Source organism: Oncorhynchus clarkii, chromosome 23 (genome assembly GCF_045791955.1).
Source record: "Oncorhynchus clarkii lewisi isolate Uvic-CL-2024 chromosome 23, UVic_Ocla_1.0, whole genome shotgun sequence".
NCBI classification, from domain to species: domain Eukaryota; kingdom Metazoa; phylum Chordata; class Actinopteri; order Salmoniformes; family Salmonidae; genus Oncorhynchus; species Oncorhynchus clarkii.
The window spans coordinates 40,332,932-40,352,500 of record NC_092169.1 but is presented as its reverse complement, the minus strand read 5'-3'; the positions used below and the strand labels follow the sequence as shown (position 1 = coordinate 40,352,500).

The 19,569-nt window shown below is 43.2% G+C and overlaps 1 protein-coding gene across 1 annotated transcript in view; it reads left to right on the top strand.

Moving 5' to 3' along the window:
- Positions 1–19,569, top strand: part of LOC139381559 (protein tweety homolog 2-like) — a 211,374-nt gene that overhangs the window by 52,241 nt on the left and 139,564 nt on the right. Inside the window, exon 3 of the mRNA XM_071125194.1 lies at positions 8,405–8,516. Within this exon, the coding sequence (XP_070981295.1) occupies positions 8,405–8,516 (112 nt within the window). The remainder of the gene's footprint in view (positions 1–8,404; positions 8,517–19,569) is intronic.

The following is a 19,569-nucleotide window of genomic DNA, read 5'->3' as shown; positions in this document are numbered from 1 at the left end:
AGGGGAAGCGATCCGTCTTAAGAGCCCCAGGGGAAGTTATCCAACCTCAGGGGAAGTGAATTGACTCAGGACCCCAGGGGAAGTGATCCATAACAGGACCCCAGGGGAAGTGTGTGCATACATAATACCAATGAGTCATAGACAGACAATCTGGTTGGCATATCATGTGTGCTACAATGGTACATGTTAAATCTCTATCCCTCTTGACCCTGCCATAGAGAACATGCGTCACTGTGATCTAATCAAAGTTAAAGAGTACTTATATACACCCGTGCAAGCATGGACGCACGCACACACACACACAAAGAGAAATGCATGTGTAGAAGTTGGAGATGGAGTTCTTTAGCCAGAGGCTGAATCTCTCTCTGAATGTCCTCTCTCTCATCCTCTTTTCCAGTTTGTGCGTCATGGACATGACAGGACCACAGACGTTTTCTATGCACATACTCAGTCAAATTAGGCCAGGGGCCGTATGTGTCAAGAGTCTCGGAGTAGGAGTGCGGATTTAGAATCAGTTTTGCCCTTTAGATCACAATGAATAAGATTTGACGGACGAAAGGGACCTGGTCCTAGATCAGTTCGTATGGCCCATGAGACAATCTAGTCTCTGTCTGATGGCCACCAGATATTTATCTGGTTTATCTGAATTAAGAGGAGTTCTAAAACTCTTTTTTCAAGAGTTTAGAGAGAATTTTCAACAAACTTAACATGTGTAAATATTTGTATGAACATAACAAGATTCAACAACTGAGACAAATTGAACAAGTTCCACAGACATGTGACTAACAGAAATTGAATAATGTGTACCTGAACAAGGGGGGGGGTCAAAATCAAAAGTAACAGTCAGTATCTGGTGTGGCCACCAGCAGTGTGTCTCCTCCTCATGGACTGCACCAGACTTGCCAGTTTTTGCCGTGAGATGTTACCCCACTCTTCCACCAAGGCACCTGCAAGTTCCCGGACATTTCTGGGGAGAATGGCCCTAGCCCTCACCCTCCGATCCAACAGGTCCCAGACGTGCTCAATGGGATCCGAGATCCGGGCTCTTCGCTGGCCATGGCGTAACACTGACATTCCTGTCTTGCAGGAAATCATGCACAGAACGAGCAGTATGGCTGGTGGCATTGTCATGCTGGAGGGTCATGTCAGGATGAGCGTGCAGGAAGGGTACCATATGAGGGAGGAGGATGTCTTCCCTGTAACGCACAGCGTTGAGATTGCTTGCACTGACAACAAGCTCAGTCCGATTGTTGCTGTGACACACCACCCCAGACCATGACGGACCCTCCACCTCCAAATTGATCCCGCTCCAGAGTACAGGCCTCGGTGTAACGCTCATTCCTTAGATGATAAACGCAAATCTGACCATCATACCTGGTGAGACAAAACCGCGACTCGTCAGGGAAGAGCACTTTTTGCCAGTCCTGTCTGGTCCAGCAACGGTGGGTTTGTCTGAGCACTCATGGAGGGATTGTGCGTTCCTGGTGTAACTCGGGCAGTTGTTGTTGCCATCTTGTACGTGTCCCGCAGGTGTGATGTTCAGATGTACCGATCCTGTGCAGGTGTTGTTACACGTGGTCTCCCACTGCGAGGATGATCAGCTGTCCGTCCTGTCTCCCTGTACCGCTGTCTTAGGCGTCTCACAGTATGGACATTGCAATTTATTGGCCACATCTGCAGTCCTCATGCCTCCTTGCAGCATGCCTAAGGCACGTTCACGCAGATGAGCAGGGACGCTGGGCCTCTTTCTTTTGGTGTATTTCAGAGTCAGTAGAAAGGCCTCTTTAGTGTCCTAAGTTTTCATAACTGTGACCTTAATTGCCTACAGTGTGTAAGCTGTTAGTGTCTTAAAGACCGTTCCTCAGGTGTATGTTCATTAATTGTTTATGGTTCATTGAACAAGCATGGGAAACCGTGTTTAAACCCTTTACAATGAAGATCTGTGAAGTTATTTGGAGTTTTTACAAATTATCTTTGAAAGACAAGGTCCTGAAAAAAGGATGTTTCTTTTTTTGCTGAGTTTACTAACTCTCTCTCCCTCCATCCCTCTTCTCTCTCTCCAGGCCCCTACCATCCTCCTGTTAATGACAATGATTCAGAGATATTTCAGATACAGCGCTTCAAAAGATAGACCTATTTCCTCAGGCTGTTTTAATCTGCTCGACTGTACTTATTTCTTTCCTGGATGTTTTGAGGTTTCTCTGAGTGCGTCCCAAATGGCACTCTTTACAGTAAACAAAGTAGTGCACTATAAATCCAATAAGGCGCCATTTGGGATGCAGACTTTGTGTGTTTCTAACTTCATAGAGCTTGTTTAAATACAGGAACATGAAAGGAGGCAGATTCCCGACGGTGTGTTCTTGATACCGGGCTAATGTTCTGGTGTGTAAAGAGTAAAGACGCCCCACAGACATAATGTAATGCATCATCAATACTTGATTCATGGTGAGAGATGCATATTCTGTCTCCTCTCTCTCTCTCCTTCTCTCTCCACCCACCCCCCTCTCTCCGTCCCACTCTCTCTCGCTCTCCATCCCCTTCTCGCTCTCTCCACCCCCCCCTTTCTCCATACCCTTTCTCCCTCTCTCTTATCCCCTCTCTCTCCGTCAACTCTCTCATCCCCTCTTTCTTTCTCAACCCTTTTCTCCCTCGCTCTTCATCCCCCTCTCTCCCTCTCTCTCTCTCATCCCCCCTTTCTCTCTCGCTCTCTTTCTCATTCCCTTTCTCTCTCGCTCTCTTTCTCCATCCCCCTCTTACTCTCGCTCCATCCCCCCCTCTCCATCCCCTTTCTCATCCCCTTTCTTTCTCTCTTTCTTTCTCTCTCAACCCCTTTTTTTAAAAAATTTTTAATTTTTTTTTAAAAATTTTACCCCTTTTTCTCCCCAATTTCGTAGTATCCAATTGTTGTAGTAGCTACTATCTTGTCTCATCGCTACAACTCCCGTACGGGCTTCGTGAGAGACGAAGGTTGAAAGTCATGCGTCCTCCGATACACAACCAACCAAGCCGCTGCTTCTTTAACACAGCGCACATCCAACCCGGAAGCCAGCCGCACCAATGCGCCGGAGGAAACACCGTGCACCTGGCCACCTTGGCTAGCGTACACTGCGCCCAGCCCGCCACAGGAGTCGCTGGTGCGCGATGAGACAAGGACACCCCTACCGACCAAGCCCTCCCTAACCCGGGCGACGCTCGGCCAATTGTGCGTCGCCCCACGGACCTCCCGGTCGCGGCCGGTTACGACAGAGCCTGGGCGCGAACCCAGGACTCTGATGGCACAGCTGGCGCTGCGTACAGCACCCTTAATCAACCCCTTTTCTCCCTCTCCACCCCCTGTCTCTAAATACTTTTCAAATGTCATATTATTTGCAACTAGTTAAAGTACAAAAGGGAAAATAAATAAACATAAAATAAATAATTCTGCTGAGTCTCAATTTGGTGTTTTTCCCATTTTGTGAGTTATTGGTTGGTGAGTGGACCCCAGATAAAGCTCAATGGGTTCTATAACTGATTCAAGTATTTTTAGCCAGATCCTAATTGGTATGTCGAATTTTATGTTATTTTGATGGCATTGAAGACCCTTCTTGCGTTGTCTCTCAGATCGTTCACAGCTTAATGGAAGTTATCTGTGGTGCTGATGTGTAGGCCAAGGTACAGTATGTATGTGTAGTTTTTTGTGTGCTATAGAGCAACGGTGTCTAGATAGAGTTTGTATTTGTGGTCCTGGCAAGTGGACCTTATTTGGAACACCATTAGTTTTGTTACTGTCAGGGCCCAGGTCTGACAGAATCTGTGCTGAAGATGTTGGTGCTGCTGTTGGCCGTACTTGGTTGAGGACAGAAGCACCAGGTCATCCGTATACATTTTAATTCAGATTCTACTAGGGTGAGGCTGGGTGCTGCAGACTGTTCTATTGCCCTCACCAATTTGTTGATATACTACATGTCTCTCACTCTGCGCTGTGTGGGGGTCCTAGTTGCCCTACCCACATTACTGTTACCTTACTAAACAGCACAGGATAATGCTGCGAGGGACAGAATCGTAATGTCATTTCCCAATGAAGTGGGAGACAGACTGTGAAGAGGAAGCTTCTCCACTGAGGACTCAGTCACATAAAGCTTCCAAAATGGCAGTCTACAGTATTCCCTATGCAGTACACTACTTTTGACCAGGGCCCATAGCAAATAGTGTTCCATTTTGGACGCATACAGGGACACGCATTGTGAGGAAGGTTGAAGTTTCCCTCTGAGCCTAGAAGTCCCTACATCCCTTCTACCACTGGACCTGTGATCCTCTTCTGGTAGCACTTTAATGGACCAGACATAACAGGAGGAAGAGGATCCAGTAATCAAGAGAGGCTTAGAGAGGTTTATCTCCACAGCAGTTGTTGTGTTAGTGTGGTGGAGAGCGTTATGCAGGGTAGTGAGAAGATAACATATTAGGAGGATTACTAAGAGAGGGGAACCACTGCTTGTGGCATGAACAGTACTCTCATGTCCATAACACAAACTATAAGAAGATGAGAAAGAGGACATTTACAGACAGTGAAATGAATTTCAGCCCACTGCACGTTAGTAATCTAAGGTTGTCTGGACTAATAGAGAAAAACTTCTTATGATAGTGCGTAGTTCTGTTTTTCTGTATGAGAGTGGACTACATTATTAGAACTATTATTTTTGGGATGGTAATGCGTTTTCAGTGTAAACTTAAATGACTAAATCCAGATATAAAGTATGTACAGTACCAGTCGAAAGTTTGGACACCTACTCATTCAAGGGTTGTTCTACGTTGTAGAAAATAATAGTTAAGACTTCAAAACAATGAAATAACACATGTAATCATGTAGTAAGAAAGTGTTTAAACCTCTTTGGGCTAGGGGGCAGTATTTTCACGTTCGGCTGAAAAGCGTGCCCGGAGTAAAATGCCTGCTACTCAAAAACCTGAGAAAAATCCAACCAGGAAGTGGGAAATCTGAGGTTTGTAGTTTTTCAAGTGAATGCCTATTCAATATACAGTGTAATTTTGGTCATGTTGCACTTCTTAATGCTTCCACTAGATGTCAACAGTCTTTAGAACGTTGTTTCAGGCTTCTACTGTGAAAGGGGAGCGAATAAGAGCTGTTTGAAGCAGGGGTCTGGCTGAAAGCCATGAGTTGTTTATCGCGTGTGACCGTGAGCACGAGCTCCATTCCCTTTCCTTTCTAAAGACAAAGGAATTGTCCGGTTGAAACATTATTGAAGATTTATGATAAAAACATCCTAAAGATTGATTCTATACATCGTTTGACATGTTTCTACAAACTGCAATGGAACTTTTTTTACTTTTCGTCTGGACTTTGTGCTCGCGGCTTGCGCATTTGGATTAGTGTACTAAACGCTCGAACAAAAATACATAAATATGGACTGTATCGAACAAAACAAACATTTATTGTGGAACTGGGATTCCTGGGAGTGCGTTCCGATGAAGATCATCAAAGGTAAGTGAATATTTCGAATGCTATTTCTGACTTTTGTTGACTCCACAACATGGCGGGTATCTGTATGGCTTGTTTTGGTGGCTGAGCGCTCTACTCAGATTATCGCATGGTGTGCTGTTGCTGTAAAGCTTTTTTGAAATCTGACACAGCGGTTGCATTAAGGAGAAGTGTATCTTTAATTCTATGTAAAACACTTGTATCTTTCAACTTTTATGATAAAATTGATGTGGCTCTCTGCAAAATCACTGGATGTTTTGGAGGCAAAACATTAGTGAATGTAACGCGCCAATGTAACCTGAGATTTTTGGATATAAATATGAACTTTATCGATCAAAACATACATGTATTGTGTAACATTAAGTCCTATGAGTGCCATCTGATGAAGATCATCAAAGGTTAGTGATACATTTTATCTCTATTTCTGCTTTTTGTTTACTCCTCTCTTTGGCTGGAAAATGGCTTTGCTAGAGAGCATTTGGACGATCCAGAAGAAGATTGGGAGAATGTCATATAGTCAGATGAAACCAAAATATAACTTTTTGGTAAAAACTCAACTCGTCGTGTTTGGAGGACAAAGAATGCTGAGTTGCATCCAAAGAACACCATACCTACTGTGAAGCATGGGGGTGGAAACATCATGCTTTGGGGCTATTTTTCTGCAAAGGGACCAGGACGACTGATCCGTGTAAAGGAAAAAATGAATGGGGCAATGTGTCGTGGGATTTTGAGTGAAAACCTTCCATCAGCAAGGACATTGAAGATGAAACGTGGCTGGGTCTTTCAGCATGACTAGGCGCTGACCTAACATAATCGTATGGTGTGCTTTCGCTGTAAAGCCTTTTTGAAATCGGACACTGTGGTTGGATTAACAAGAAGTTTATCTTTAAAATGGTGTATAATACTTTTATGTTTGAGGAATTTTAATTATGAGATTTCTGTTTGAATGTGGCGCCCTGCACTTTCACTGGCTGTTGTCAAATCGATCCCATTAACGGCATTTGAGCCCTTTTAACCAATCAAAATATATTTTATGTTTGAGATTCTTCAAAGTAGCCACCCTGTGCCTTGATGACAGCTTTGCACACTCTTGGCATTCTCTCAACCAGCTTCATAAGGTAGTCACCTGGAATGCATTTCAATTAACAGGTGTGCCTTGTTAAAAGTTCATTTGTGGAATTTCTTTCCTTCTTAGTGTGTTTGAGCCAATCAGTTGTGTTGTGACAAGGTAGGGGTGGTATTCAGAAGATAGCCCTATTTGGTAAATTAGAGTTCATTAGAGTTACTAGCATCAGAAATTGCAGCCCAAATAAATGCTTCACAAGTGAAGACATCTCAACATCAACTGTTCAGAGGAAACTGTGTGAATCAAGCCTTCATGGTCAAATTGCTACAAAGAAGCCACTACTAAAGGACACTAATGATAAGAAGAGACTTGCTTGGGCCAAGAAACACAAGCAATGAACATTAGACTGGTGGAAATCTGTCCTTTGGTCTGACGAATCCAAATTTGAGATTTTTGGTTTCAACCGCTATGTCTTTGTGAGACACAGAGTAGGAATGAACTCCAGATGTGTGGTTCCCACTGTGAAGCCTAGAGTAGAAGGTGCTTTGCTGGTGACACTGTCAGAGATTTATTTTACAATTCAATGCACACTTAACCAGCATGGCTACAACAGCATTCTGCAGCGATACGCCATCCTATCTGGTTTGGGCTTAGTGGGACTATCATTTGTTTTTCAACAGGACAGGACACCTCCAGGCTGTGCAGAGGCTATTTGACAAAGAAGAAGAGTGATGGAGTTCTGCATCAGATGACCTGGCCTCCAACATCACCCGACCTCAACCTAATCGAGATGTTTTGGGATGAGTTGGACTGCAGAGTGAAGGAAAAGCAGCCAACAAGTGCTCAGCATTTGTGGGAACTCCTTCAAGACTGTTGGAAAATAATTCCAGTTGAATCTGGTTGAGAGAATGCTAAAAGTGTGCAAAACTGTCAAGGAAAAGGGTGGCTACTTGGAAGAATATAAAATATATTTTGATTTGTTTAACACTTTTTTGGTTACTGCATGATTCCTTATGCGTTATTTTATAGTTTGATGTCTTCAATATTATTCTACAATGTAGAAAATAGTACAAATCAAGAAAAACTCTTGCATGAATAGGTGTGTCCAAATGTTTGACTGGTACTGTATCTAGAGAATCAAAAATGGCTAAAATGTCATGGCATGGACCTCCATTGATTTTGTTATAATAGTTGAACCATTGAGATAGCATAAGAGCCCTTTAAACCCTCCTTTAAAGGAAGATCAGTAATTCAACCACCCTCCTTTAAAGGAAGATCAGTAATTCAACCACCCTCCTTTAAAGGAAGATCAGTAATTCAACCACCCTCCTTTAAAGGAAGATCAGTAATTCAACCACCCTCCTTTAAAGGAAGATCAGTAATTCAACCACCCTCCTTTAAAGGAAGATCAGTAATTCAACCACCCTCTTTTAGTAATTCAACCACCCTCCTTTAAAGGAAGATCTGTAATTCAACCACCCTCATTTAAAGGAAGATCCGTAATTCATACACCCTCCTTTAAAGGAAGATCTGTAAATGTAAACCATTATTTAACTAGGCAAGTCAGTTAAGTACAAATTCTTATTTTCAATGACGGCCTAGGAACAGTGGGTTTAACTGCTTGTTCAGGGGCAGAAAGACAAATTTGTACCTTGTCAGCTCGGGGATTTGAACTTGCAACCTTCCGGTTACTAGTCCAACGCTCTTACCACTAGGCTAGCCTGCCGCCCCAGACATTACGACCATCATTGGATAAATTCATTGGATCAGTCGTCGGTACTGTTTTTTTTACTTTGTACTATACTCATTAATTTATCAAACAAAAGCTAACCTATGCCTTCCTTCCTGTCTCTCGCTCTGTGCAGCGCTGCTGTGGGAGTGGGTTTCTATGGCAACAGCGAGACCAACGATGGGGTGTACCAGCTGACATACTCCCTTTACAACACCAATCATACCCTGGGAGGGGTCGACAGCCTGGTGGGTAGCACTGCAGTCTCAATTCTATATTACCTCTACGTTTCCCATTACCTCTACGTTAGCACTATATTACCATACACTACATAACCATACAGCTGATGACTCTCTGTATAACACATACAGCCTGGTGGGTCCAGTAGACCGACTACTTTGTCTTTCTCACCCCCCCCACTGTCTGTGTCTACAGTCACAGCCAGCTCCCTCCACCCTACTGTGTGATGGTGATAATGTCTACAATCACAGCCAGCCCCCTCCCACCCCACTGTGTGATGGTGATAATGTCTACAGTCACAGCCAGCCCCCTCCAACCCCACTGTGTGATGGTGATAATGTCTACAGTCACAGCCAGCCCCCTCCAACCCCACTGTGTGATGGTGATAATGTCTACAGTCACAGCCAGCCCCCTCCAACCCCACTGTGTGATGGTGATAATGTCTACAGTCACAGCCAGCCCCCTCCCACCCCACTGTGTGATGGTGATAATGTCTACAGTCACAGCCAGCCCCCTCCAACCCCACTGTGTGATGGTGATAATGTCTACAGTCACAGCCAGCCCCCTCCAACCCCACTGTGTGATGGTGATAATGTCTACAGTCACAGCCAGCCCCCTCCCACCCCACTGTGTGATGGTGATAATGTCTACAGTCACAGCCAGCCCCCTCCAACCCCACTGTGTGATGGTCATAATGTCTGCAGTCACAGCCAGGTCATGATCCAAGAAACTGTCTCTGTGTGTGTGGTCATGGTCCAAGAAACTGTCTCTGTGTGTGCTGCTTCCAATGTACACTCAGGGAGGCTGGTCCAACCAGACATTGTTCTCGTGCTTTGTACCGACATGAGTCCCAATGTGTCCGTTTTAGCTGCTAGGCATGGAGACCAAGTCCATCAGACTGATGACTGTTGATTTGATGACTGTTGACTGGTGACTTTATCCCTACCTATATATAAACATATCTACTGTGCCTCATACCCCTGCACATTGACTCAGTACTGTTACCCTGTGTATATAGCCATGTTATCATTGCACATTGTATATTTATTCCTTGTGTTTTTCTTTCTCTGCATTGTTGGGAAGGGCCCGTAAGTAAGCATTTCACTGTTAGTCTACACCTGTTGTTTACAAAGCATCTGACAAATACAAATAGCTTTCTAGCTTTAGATAGCTTTAGATTCTACAATTCTACTGCTGAAAATTGCCATTTCCCCCTTCCCCCACCCATCCTACTCCCCATCCCCCGGGCTCCCGATGAACAAAGAACCATCCTCCTTCTGTCTCCCTTCATGTGCCCACTACTTTACACTGTGAGGCCCTTCCTGACTATTTCTATCTCGGTTTCCTCTTTAAGTGCTAAGAAGCACTGATGATGACACAGAGAGAATCCATCTTTATTTCCCATGCTCTCACATTCTCTCCGGGACATTTTAGTCACTCAGATAATAAGGCTCAGGACTCTACAGGAAGTTTTGGCAGTGGGATTTCAGTTCTATTTTCTCTCAGTGCTAAGAAGGATCTGGCCTTGTTTTAACCCAGCCATTTTATAGGCAGTGAAGGCACATACATGTTGGGATGTACTATATGTTCCTTGTGATGTGCAGACCTTAATGGTTGAACATATAGCCAGATTTCCTTAATCCTGTATTAGATTAAATATTCTGGTTGAGCCTATGCTTATATTTCTGTCTTCCCAATTTCATGCTATCCAATTGGCAAAGGTGGAGGGCCATGCGTCCCCGGAAACACAACCCTGCAAAGCCGCACTGCTTCTTGACACACTGCTCGCTTAACCCAGAAGCTATCCACACCAATGTGTCGGATGAAACCCCATCCAACTGGTGACTGAAGTCAGCTTGCAGGCGCATGGTCCACCACGAGTGCCTTAGACCGCTGCGCCACTCGGGAGGCCTGAGCAGATGCTTTTATCCATTAAGAACACCCGCTCTGGGCCTCCCTAGTGGCACAGTGGTTTAAGACACTGCATCGAAGTACTTGAGGAATCACTACAGACCCGGGTTCTATCCCAGGCTGTGTCACAACCGGCCGTGACCGGGAATCCCATAGGGCGGCGCACAATTGTCCCAGTCCAGGTTAGGGGAGGGTTTGGCCGGGGGGGCTTTACTTAACTCATCGCGCTCTAGTGACTCCTTGTGCTGGACCGGACATCTGCAGGCTGATTTTGGTCGTCCGTTGAACGGTGTTTCCTCCGACACTTCCGGGTTAAGCAGGCAGGTGTTAAGAAGCGTGATTTTGGATGGTTATGTTTCGGAGGACGCGTGACTCGACCTTCGCTTCTCCCTAGCCCATTGGAGATTTCAGTGTTGAGACAAGATCGCATTTGGATATCACGAAATTGGAGCGAAAACATGGGTAAAATTCCCCCCCAAAAAAGACTGACCAGGTGAAGGCTATGATCCCTTTTTGATGTCACTTGTTAAATCCATTTCAATCAGCGTAGATGAAGGGGAGGAGACGGGTTAATTAAGGATTTTTAAGCCTTGAGACAATTGAGACATGGATTGTGTATGTGTGCCGTTCAGAGGGTGAATGTGCAAGACAACATATTTATGTGCCTTTGAACGGGGTATGGTAGTGTCATGCCATGGCCCTTTCTGAGTATAGATCATGGCTTCCCACTCCTACACCCAGGTTCTGTTATCTCAGGTCATACATTCCTGGCGGAGACTCTCCCTCTGGCCATGCAGAAAGAGAGACACAGAGGGAACAAAGGATTTCACATCGCAAACTCCTAAATCTCCAAAATGAGAATATGAAACAAAATGTCCACTTGTGAGAAGGTGGGAATGGTCTGTGGACACTTTCATTTGGTGACCTCAGAAAGGACAGAAAACACACAACTATATCTCTGAATGTGTACATTTCTCAATTATGGGGTTTGCATCTAATTATTGTATAAAATTAATGAGTAAAGATTAAACTATTTGTGAAATGATGTAATATGATGTTAAACCTTTTAATGTGAGATAATTGTATTCCCTTTAAAGTTTAACTAAGTCATTGGCCTAACCCCATGAGCACAGACATGATCAGGCTTCATAGAACCGCCTTTTCTACTGTTACGAATAAAACCCCCTCCTGAGGAAATCCTCTTCAGACCACACATACCTCGGTGTCAGCTGAGCAAATCCACAGCGTGAACTGTGATTGCGAATAGTTTAGACAAAGCAAACCCACAGCTTGTGCTGTGATTGCGAATAGTTATTGATTTCTTAACCATACCACGTGGAGCATTGGCTACACGGCTGGAAATGGGTCAACTTTGAGACTATCGATCCCGACAGAATAAGAGCAAATCTTAGATACTAATTACTAGTCTGCAGCTATAAATTATGTAAACCTGGAATGCTATTACCAACAACCGCTGAAACATCTGTTCTATGAGAACTCTGAAGTATCCATTCTAACCACGAAAGACTTTGATCTTCAGAGAACCAGAAAGCGAGAAAGAGACGCGGATGAACTGACTCTCCAGCAGACGGACTGATGATTCGAACAGAGATCACGATGACACCTGGGCGTAAATATATCTTTTTTGCAATTATTCCCGAATGAGTGAGCGTTCATGTGCAAAGGATTAGCATTTAAATTAATATAATTATCAACTGTGTGTAGTGATCCCTTTTGTCTTTCCCACTCTCGCTCAGTCCACACCCACTTCCCTTTGTCCACCAAGCCGTCATATCGGCTTAGCCCACTAGGGAATCTTCCCTATCATTTGTTAGTAACAGATCTACTGTTTGTTTATGCATTTCTGTGATTATTTAGTTAGTAAATAAATGATTAAGACAATTGGTGTATGGATGATTCATAGTAAAGGCTGGGTTTGTGCAGATAACCAACAATTTATAAAGTTTGCAATGAGACTAACGTGAGGTAAATAATAATTCATGAATTAATTGATTGATCAGACTAATTGAAGTTATATTAGGAAAATTATAATTTTGTAATCTGAAGATTTTCCTTGGTGCCCCGACTTCCTAGTTAATTACATTTACATGAGTAGTTTAATCACGTAATAATAATTACAGAGAATTGATTTGATAAAATAACAGTCTTCACTTTTATGATGCCAAGGACACGACAGTAGTAGGTGCAAGAACTGCAATGCTGCTGGGTTTTTCACGCTTAGCAGTTTTCTATCAAGGATGGTCCACCACCCAAAGGACATCCAGCCAACTTGACACAATTGTGGGAAGCATTGGAGTCAACATGGGCCAGCTTCCCAGTGGAACACTTCTGACTCCTTCTAGAGTCCTTTCCCCCGACAAATTGAGGCTGTTCTGAGGGCAAGGGGGGGGGGGGAAACTCAATATTAGGAAGGTGTTCAGTGTAGCCTATTGTTGTGTCTTTGGCATCATCATGAAGACTTATTTATCAAATATCTCTCTGTAATTATTATTACGCGATTAAACTGATTAATCATTAATCATGTAACTGTAATTAACTAGGAAGGTCGGGGCACCAAGGAAAATATTCAGATTACAAAGTTATAATTATCCTAATATAACTCTTCAGATATTTTTATATATGATCAATTAGTCTTCGAATTAATGAATTATTATTTCATGTTCGTCTCATTCCAAACGTCGTAAATTGTTGGTTATCTGCACAAACCCAGTCTTCACTATGAGTCATCCATACATCAATTGTCTTAAATCATTTATTTACTAACTAAGTAATTCACAGAAATGCATTAACAAACACTAGATAGTTACAAGGAAATGATAGTGGCGTTTCCCTAGTGGGATAAACCGGCATCGCGGCTTGGTGGACGAAAGGGAATGCTAATCCTTTGCACATGAACGCTCACTAATTTGGGAACAATTGCAATCAATATATATATTTAAAGATTAACTTCTTGTTAAACCAACCACAGTGTCATATTTATAAAATGCTTTTCGGCGAAAGCATACCTAGCACAGAACATACCTAGCCCAGAACATAGCCCAGTTGACAAATTATTATAAACAGTAACCAGCCAAGCAGAAGCGTTACAAAACTCAGAAATAGAGAGAAAATGAATCCCTTACCTTTGATGATCTTCATATGGTGGCACTCAGAAGACATTAATTTACTCAATAAATGTTCATTTTGTTCGATGAAGTCTCTTTATATCCAAAAACCTCCCTTTTGTTAGCTTGTTTTCTTCAGTAATCCACAGGCTCAAACTCAGTCAAAACATTCAGACAAAAAAATCCAAATTGTGTCAAACGATGTTTATATTCAACCCTCAGGTAGTTTTTATTTCAACCGGACAATAACGTCGTCAATATCAAAGGTAAACAAGAAATGCACATGCGCCTGAAAAAACTCTGCGTCACTTTAGGGTCCACTCGTTCAGACTGCTCTTACTCCCTCATAAGAATACAAGCCTGAAACGATTTCTAAAGACTGTTAACACCTAGTGGAAGGCATAGGAACTGCAAATGGAGTCCTAAGTCAAAGGATACTGTAATGGCATTGAATAGAAAACTACAAAAAAAATAAAAATAATGACTGAATGGATTTTTCTCAGGTTTTTTGCCTGCTAAATGAGTTCTGTTATACTCACCGACAATATTTTAACAGTTTTGGAAACTTTAGAGTGTTCTCTATCCAAATCTATCATATCGTCTGGGCCCGAGTAGCAGGCCGTTTAATTTGGGCATGCTTTTCATCCAAAATTCCGAATGCTGCACCCTACCCTAGAGAGGTTAAACTCCAAAGGGAATTGGAGTTTAATCATCCTCACTCATTCATCTTATTCAACAATTAGATGTAAGCCTCATAACGGAGGCTATTATTTAAACAGAGTTATTGTAATGTGTCCGTATTGTCTCATATGAGTTTCACAAAATTGTACCAAACGGACCAGTTCGTAGCTGGATTCTTCATCAATCTTTTATACCTTCTCCAGAACATAAGTGTTGTTCGGGACCTCGAGTTCTGTGAGGTGGAAGAAATTCCTTTGTACTCTCTATGAAAACTCACTCTCTCTATATACTGTGGCCATGAGGAGATAATCTCCTCCAGGAATTTACAACCTGAGGTCGCAGCAGCCTGAGTGTAGGAGACAGAGGGATGGTGCTCGCTGTACCCAAAGAGGGCAACGTCATGACACTATGCAGGAATCAAATCCTGCTTCAACCAATTATAGATTGAGCCATGGGAACCACCAAGCTTCTGCTCTCTGGTGGGTCTCTGACCAGTATGCCACACTCTCCTGGAGGCTGGAATGATAATGCAGCCTCTGGCTTATTATGAAATCACCATCACATCACCCACTGTCCTGCCTCCTTGTCACTTCCCTCAGCAGTGAGGCAGGAAGTGCATCATCATCATCAGAGAGACAGACGTAGAGACTCCAGATGACGTCTATGTTCGCTGTTGAAGAGCAGGAATGAACTTCCCATCTGTGGTAATGAAATGGATTCGGGTTTCTGTAGCTTACTCTCTGTGTCATAGCTGTTACCTACACAGCTGGGCTTGAAAACGGACAGTTGGTTTACCGGGCACAGATTAAGCCTAGTCCAAGACTAAGATGCACTTTTAATGGAGATTGAGCCCACAGCATGTAGAACCAATATAGCCTTGTTCCTATCTGAGCATTTAAATAGTTGTGGTCCTCCGATGGTACAAAGGCCTTACTGTGTCTTATAGACAGACGACAGTCTCTCTTTACAATCAGACTCCACACACACACACACACACACACACACACACACACACAATCCACACACACACAATCCACACACACACACACACACACACACACACACACACACACACACACACACACACACACAATCTACACACACACACACACAATCTACAACACACACACACACACAATCTACAACACACACACACAATCTACACACACACACACACACAATCTACAACACACACACACACACACAATCTACAACACACACACACAACCACCCACACATGTTTTGTTCATTCCAAATCCTATTTGCCCTAACTCCTGAACCTAACCACTACCCCCTTTCCCTAATTCAAATCCTAAACCTAATTGTAACACTAAACCTATGTTGTAAATGTCACCATGAGGGAGAATTTTCCTTTGTTCACTATCCTTGTGGGGACTTTTGGGGATGTTAGGTCCCCACAATCATCCGTGAACCCAGCAAACAAAGACTTTGATGAGGACAAATGGCCGGGTGTCCTGATGGGCTGCTTCGGTGTTAGTCCTCTTTCTGATAACAATGGCTGCTTTGACTTCTGCCCACTCCTCCTCTGCCTCTCCACATTCCTCAGAAGTGGAGCAGATATCTTAAACTAGGAGGTGATGGAAATTAATTGTTTTTTCTTCTATTTTTGACCCTTATTTTATCAGGTAAGTTGACTGAGAACATTCTTATTTACGGTAACGTTCTGTGGAATAGTTACAGGGGAAAGGAAGGGGATGAATGAGCCAATTGAAAGCTGGGGATGATTAGGTGGCCATGATGGTTTGAGGGACAGATTTGGAAACACTTAATAGTCACCATCAATGGAAGTTGACTTCATAGTTACAGTCAATGGCTGCTTTTTTACCCCACAGTCACCATCACTTTTCCCAGGTTGTTTGAGTTAGTTCATTAGTTCTGGACCATATGGTCGTGTAGCTGTCTGTCCCCCATGCTGACAACCCTGACTGGGAATCTGAATTAACAATCAGACACACAGTTAGAAGACATTCGTTTCAGGAGGAGAAGACAGAAAAACAGTCTACTCTTCATACCGTAAAGGGAATTATGGGAATTTGGAATGCTTGTATAATCTCTAACTGATATCCCATATGAACTCCGCAGACATTCTATAAATAAATAGTTTTCTTCTTTGCTGAGTCTTGGAGGAAGGAGATGGTGAATGAAGAGAGGTTTTGGCAGCCAACAGTCAGAGCTTCAGCATGGTCCCAGATCTGTTTGTGTTGTCTTGCCAACTCCTGCCAATTACCATATGAGTTGGAAAGACAGCACAAACAAATGTGGGACCAGGCTATCAGAGCTCTGCCTGTGTGGGTCAGTCAGAGAGAAAGGTTCTATCTAGCCCTGGTTGGGACCTTACCAGTGACATAACTGTAACCATATTTCCCTCAACCAAACACGCTCTCATCGTAATAGGCTTTGTCTGGAAACGATAGAGTTGAAAGATTAGTTATTTGACTCTGTGATGAAAGAACTATTTACAACGTAAGCAATCATGTTCAAAGTATCAAGCTCTTGGAGAGAGAATGTTTGATAATTGTTGAGGGGAAGGAAGAAGGGTTTTGTTTGGGATGGAGCTGACAAGCCAGTGATAAACTGCCTGGTTGGAGGTCTCTGTGCGTCCCAAATGGCACCCTAGTCGCTAAATAGTGCACAAATAATACTGCACCATAGGACTTTGCTCAAAAGTAGTGCACTATGTAGGGAATAGGGTGCCATTTTGGATGCAGGATTTGTGTGGGATGGCTGGTGACTGACTGAGAGCTGGACATGGGCCTGGGTCTGGATCTGGGCCTATAGACTCCTAGGTTTGGCTCCTGTCCCAGACAAGGGATTTCAGGAGGGCATCCCCACTGGCTGCTACAGCCTTGGCATCCTTACCCATGCTGTTCTGCGTCTAGAACACAAACATCAGGATGGTACTATAAAGCATCAGAGACCTTAAGAAGTAGATATTCTACCCTACAGTATCTGCAGATCAAATAGTAAGGTTAAGGGTTATCTTAAGGTAAAGTGATATGAAGTGGTTACGTTTAGGGTAAAGGTCTGGATATGCAAGTGCATAGTTGTTGTGTTAGACTTGGAGGAGTAAGAACACTAGACTTGGAGGAGTAAGAACACAGATGTAATAGGACTTCAACAGTGACTTCCCTGTTCAGACATGGGAGTTGCAGTGTGTTTTCAGTGAAGTGAAGCTGCTTGCATCAGGCAAAAGGTTGCTTATTTTTGCTAAGCCACTTTCTCTTTCCTTCCTCTCCTCCACTCCCTTTCAATATCTTATGCCAGGTATTCCCAAACTGGGGTGTGCCAAATAAAAATGTGATACATGATACACATTAAAAACTTCAATTTAAAAAAAAAGTTTTATTCTTCCCATTTTCAAACAGTACATTTATATTTTCCAACAGGGCTATACAGTTGTGTGAGGTTGTTTTCTCGCTTGAGTAGCCTCATTTCACTGACAAAAATCAAGTTAAACCATCTAGTGTTCAGCGAAATAACAACAAAATGTAAAATACAGGTAGCCTAGTCAAGTAATTAACATCCAATCACATTAACCGTAAATCTCTCCCGGGAATTCCACTAACGGTCCGTATGTAACCAAAAGTAGCTGCTGGTCATTCCCTTACCTGGGAAAACACCGAACAATGGACAGGGACGTTGGACCATCAGAGGCGCAAGTATGATGAGAACTACATTAATTTGGGGTTCACTTATATTGAGAGTAGTGCCTTTCCTCAGCCACAGTGTGTTATATTTGCAAAAGTACTATCTCACAACTCAATTAAACCTTCACTCTTGCGCAGACATTTAGAAACAAAACATGGCCATTTGAAAAATACACCACAGGAGTTTTTTGAGCGAGAATTAAGTCGACTTTTGAGTAGTAAGACATGTATAAAAGCAACAGATACCATTAATAAGAAGGGGCTAGAAGCCTCTTATATGGTGAGCCTCTGAGTGGCTAGGACAGGCAAGCAACATACTATTGTATGTTGTAAATCTTCCTGCTGTCACGGATATGGCTGGGACAATGTTGGGGGAGAAGGCCAAACAATTATACAGACAATGTCTTCATCAAACAACACTATTTCTCGACGCATAAGTGACATGACAGGAGATGTTTTGAAACAATTACTGCTTCACATACAAGCCAGTAAATGATATGCCTTACAGCTGGATGTGTCAACAGACGTGGCGTGGCGGGCCTGGCACAGCTCCTGGTATATGCCCGTTACGTTTATGGGGGGAAGCTCAATTAAGGAAGACATCCTCTTCTGCAAACCACTGGAAACCAGGACAACAGGAGAGGATATTCTTAAAGTACTGAACAGCTTTGTGACATCAATTGGACTTTGGTGGTCAAGATATGTTGGTATCTGTACTGATGGCGCGAACAGGGAGACATAATGGAGGAATAACACACGTGTAAGCAATTGATCCCGACGCCCTGTAGCATCCACGAGAGGCTCTTGCTGCCAAGGGAATGCCCGACAGCTTGAAAGACGTTTTGGACAATAAATTGACAATGGTTAACATTGTTAAAGCAAGGCCTGTGAACTCTCGTGTATTTTCTGCACTGCAATGATATGGGCAGCGATAACATAGTGAAGTGTGCTGTTTATCAAGGGTCAAAGTATTGACACGTTTTTTTAAATTGAGAGACAAGCTTAAAGTTTTATTTACTGACCATAATTTTCACTTGTCTGACCGCCTAGGTGATGTTTTTTCTCTCCTGAATGACCTGAGTCTAGGATTACAGGGACTCTCTGCAACTATATTCAATGTGTGGGACAAATTTGAGGCTATGATTAAGAAGTTGGAACTCTTCTCTGTCTGCATTAACAAGGACAAGGTCAACACACAGGTCTTTCCATCAGTGTAATCATTTTGTGTGCAAAGAACTCAAGTTTACGGACAATGTCAAATGTGAAATTGCGAGGCACCTGAGTGAGTTGGGTGCGGAATTAAGCAGGTACTTTCCCGAAGCAGATGACGCAAACAACTGGATTCATTATCCCTTTCATGCCCTGCCTCCAGTCCACTTACTGATATCTGAACCAGAGAGCTTCATCGAAATTGCAACAAGTGGTTCTGTGAAAATTTAATTTAATCAGAAGCCACTGCCAGATTTCTGGATTGCGCTCAGAGTATACTGCCTTGGAAAATTGCGTTTTTAAGACACTGATGCCCTTTGCAACCATGTACCTATGTGAGAGTGGATTCTCGGCCCTCACTAGCATGAAAACTAAATACAGGCACAGACTGTGTGTGGAAAAGGATTTAAGACTGAGGCTGAGACTGAGACCCTCTGCAACCCAATACAACCCAACATTGCAGAGTT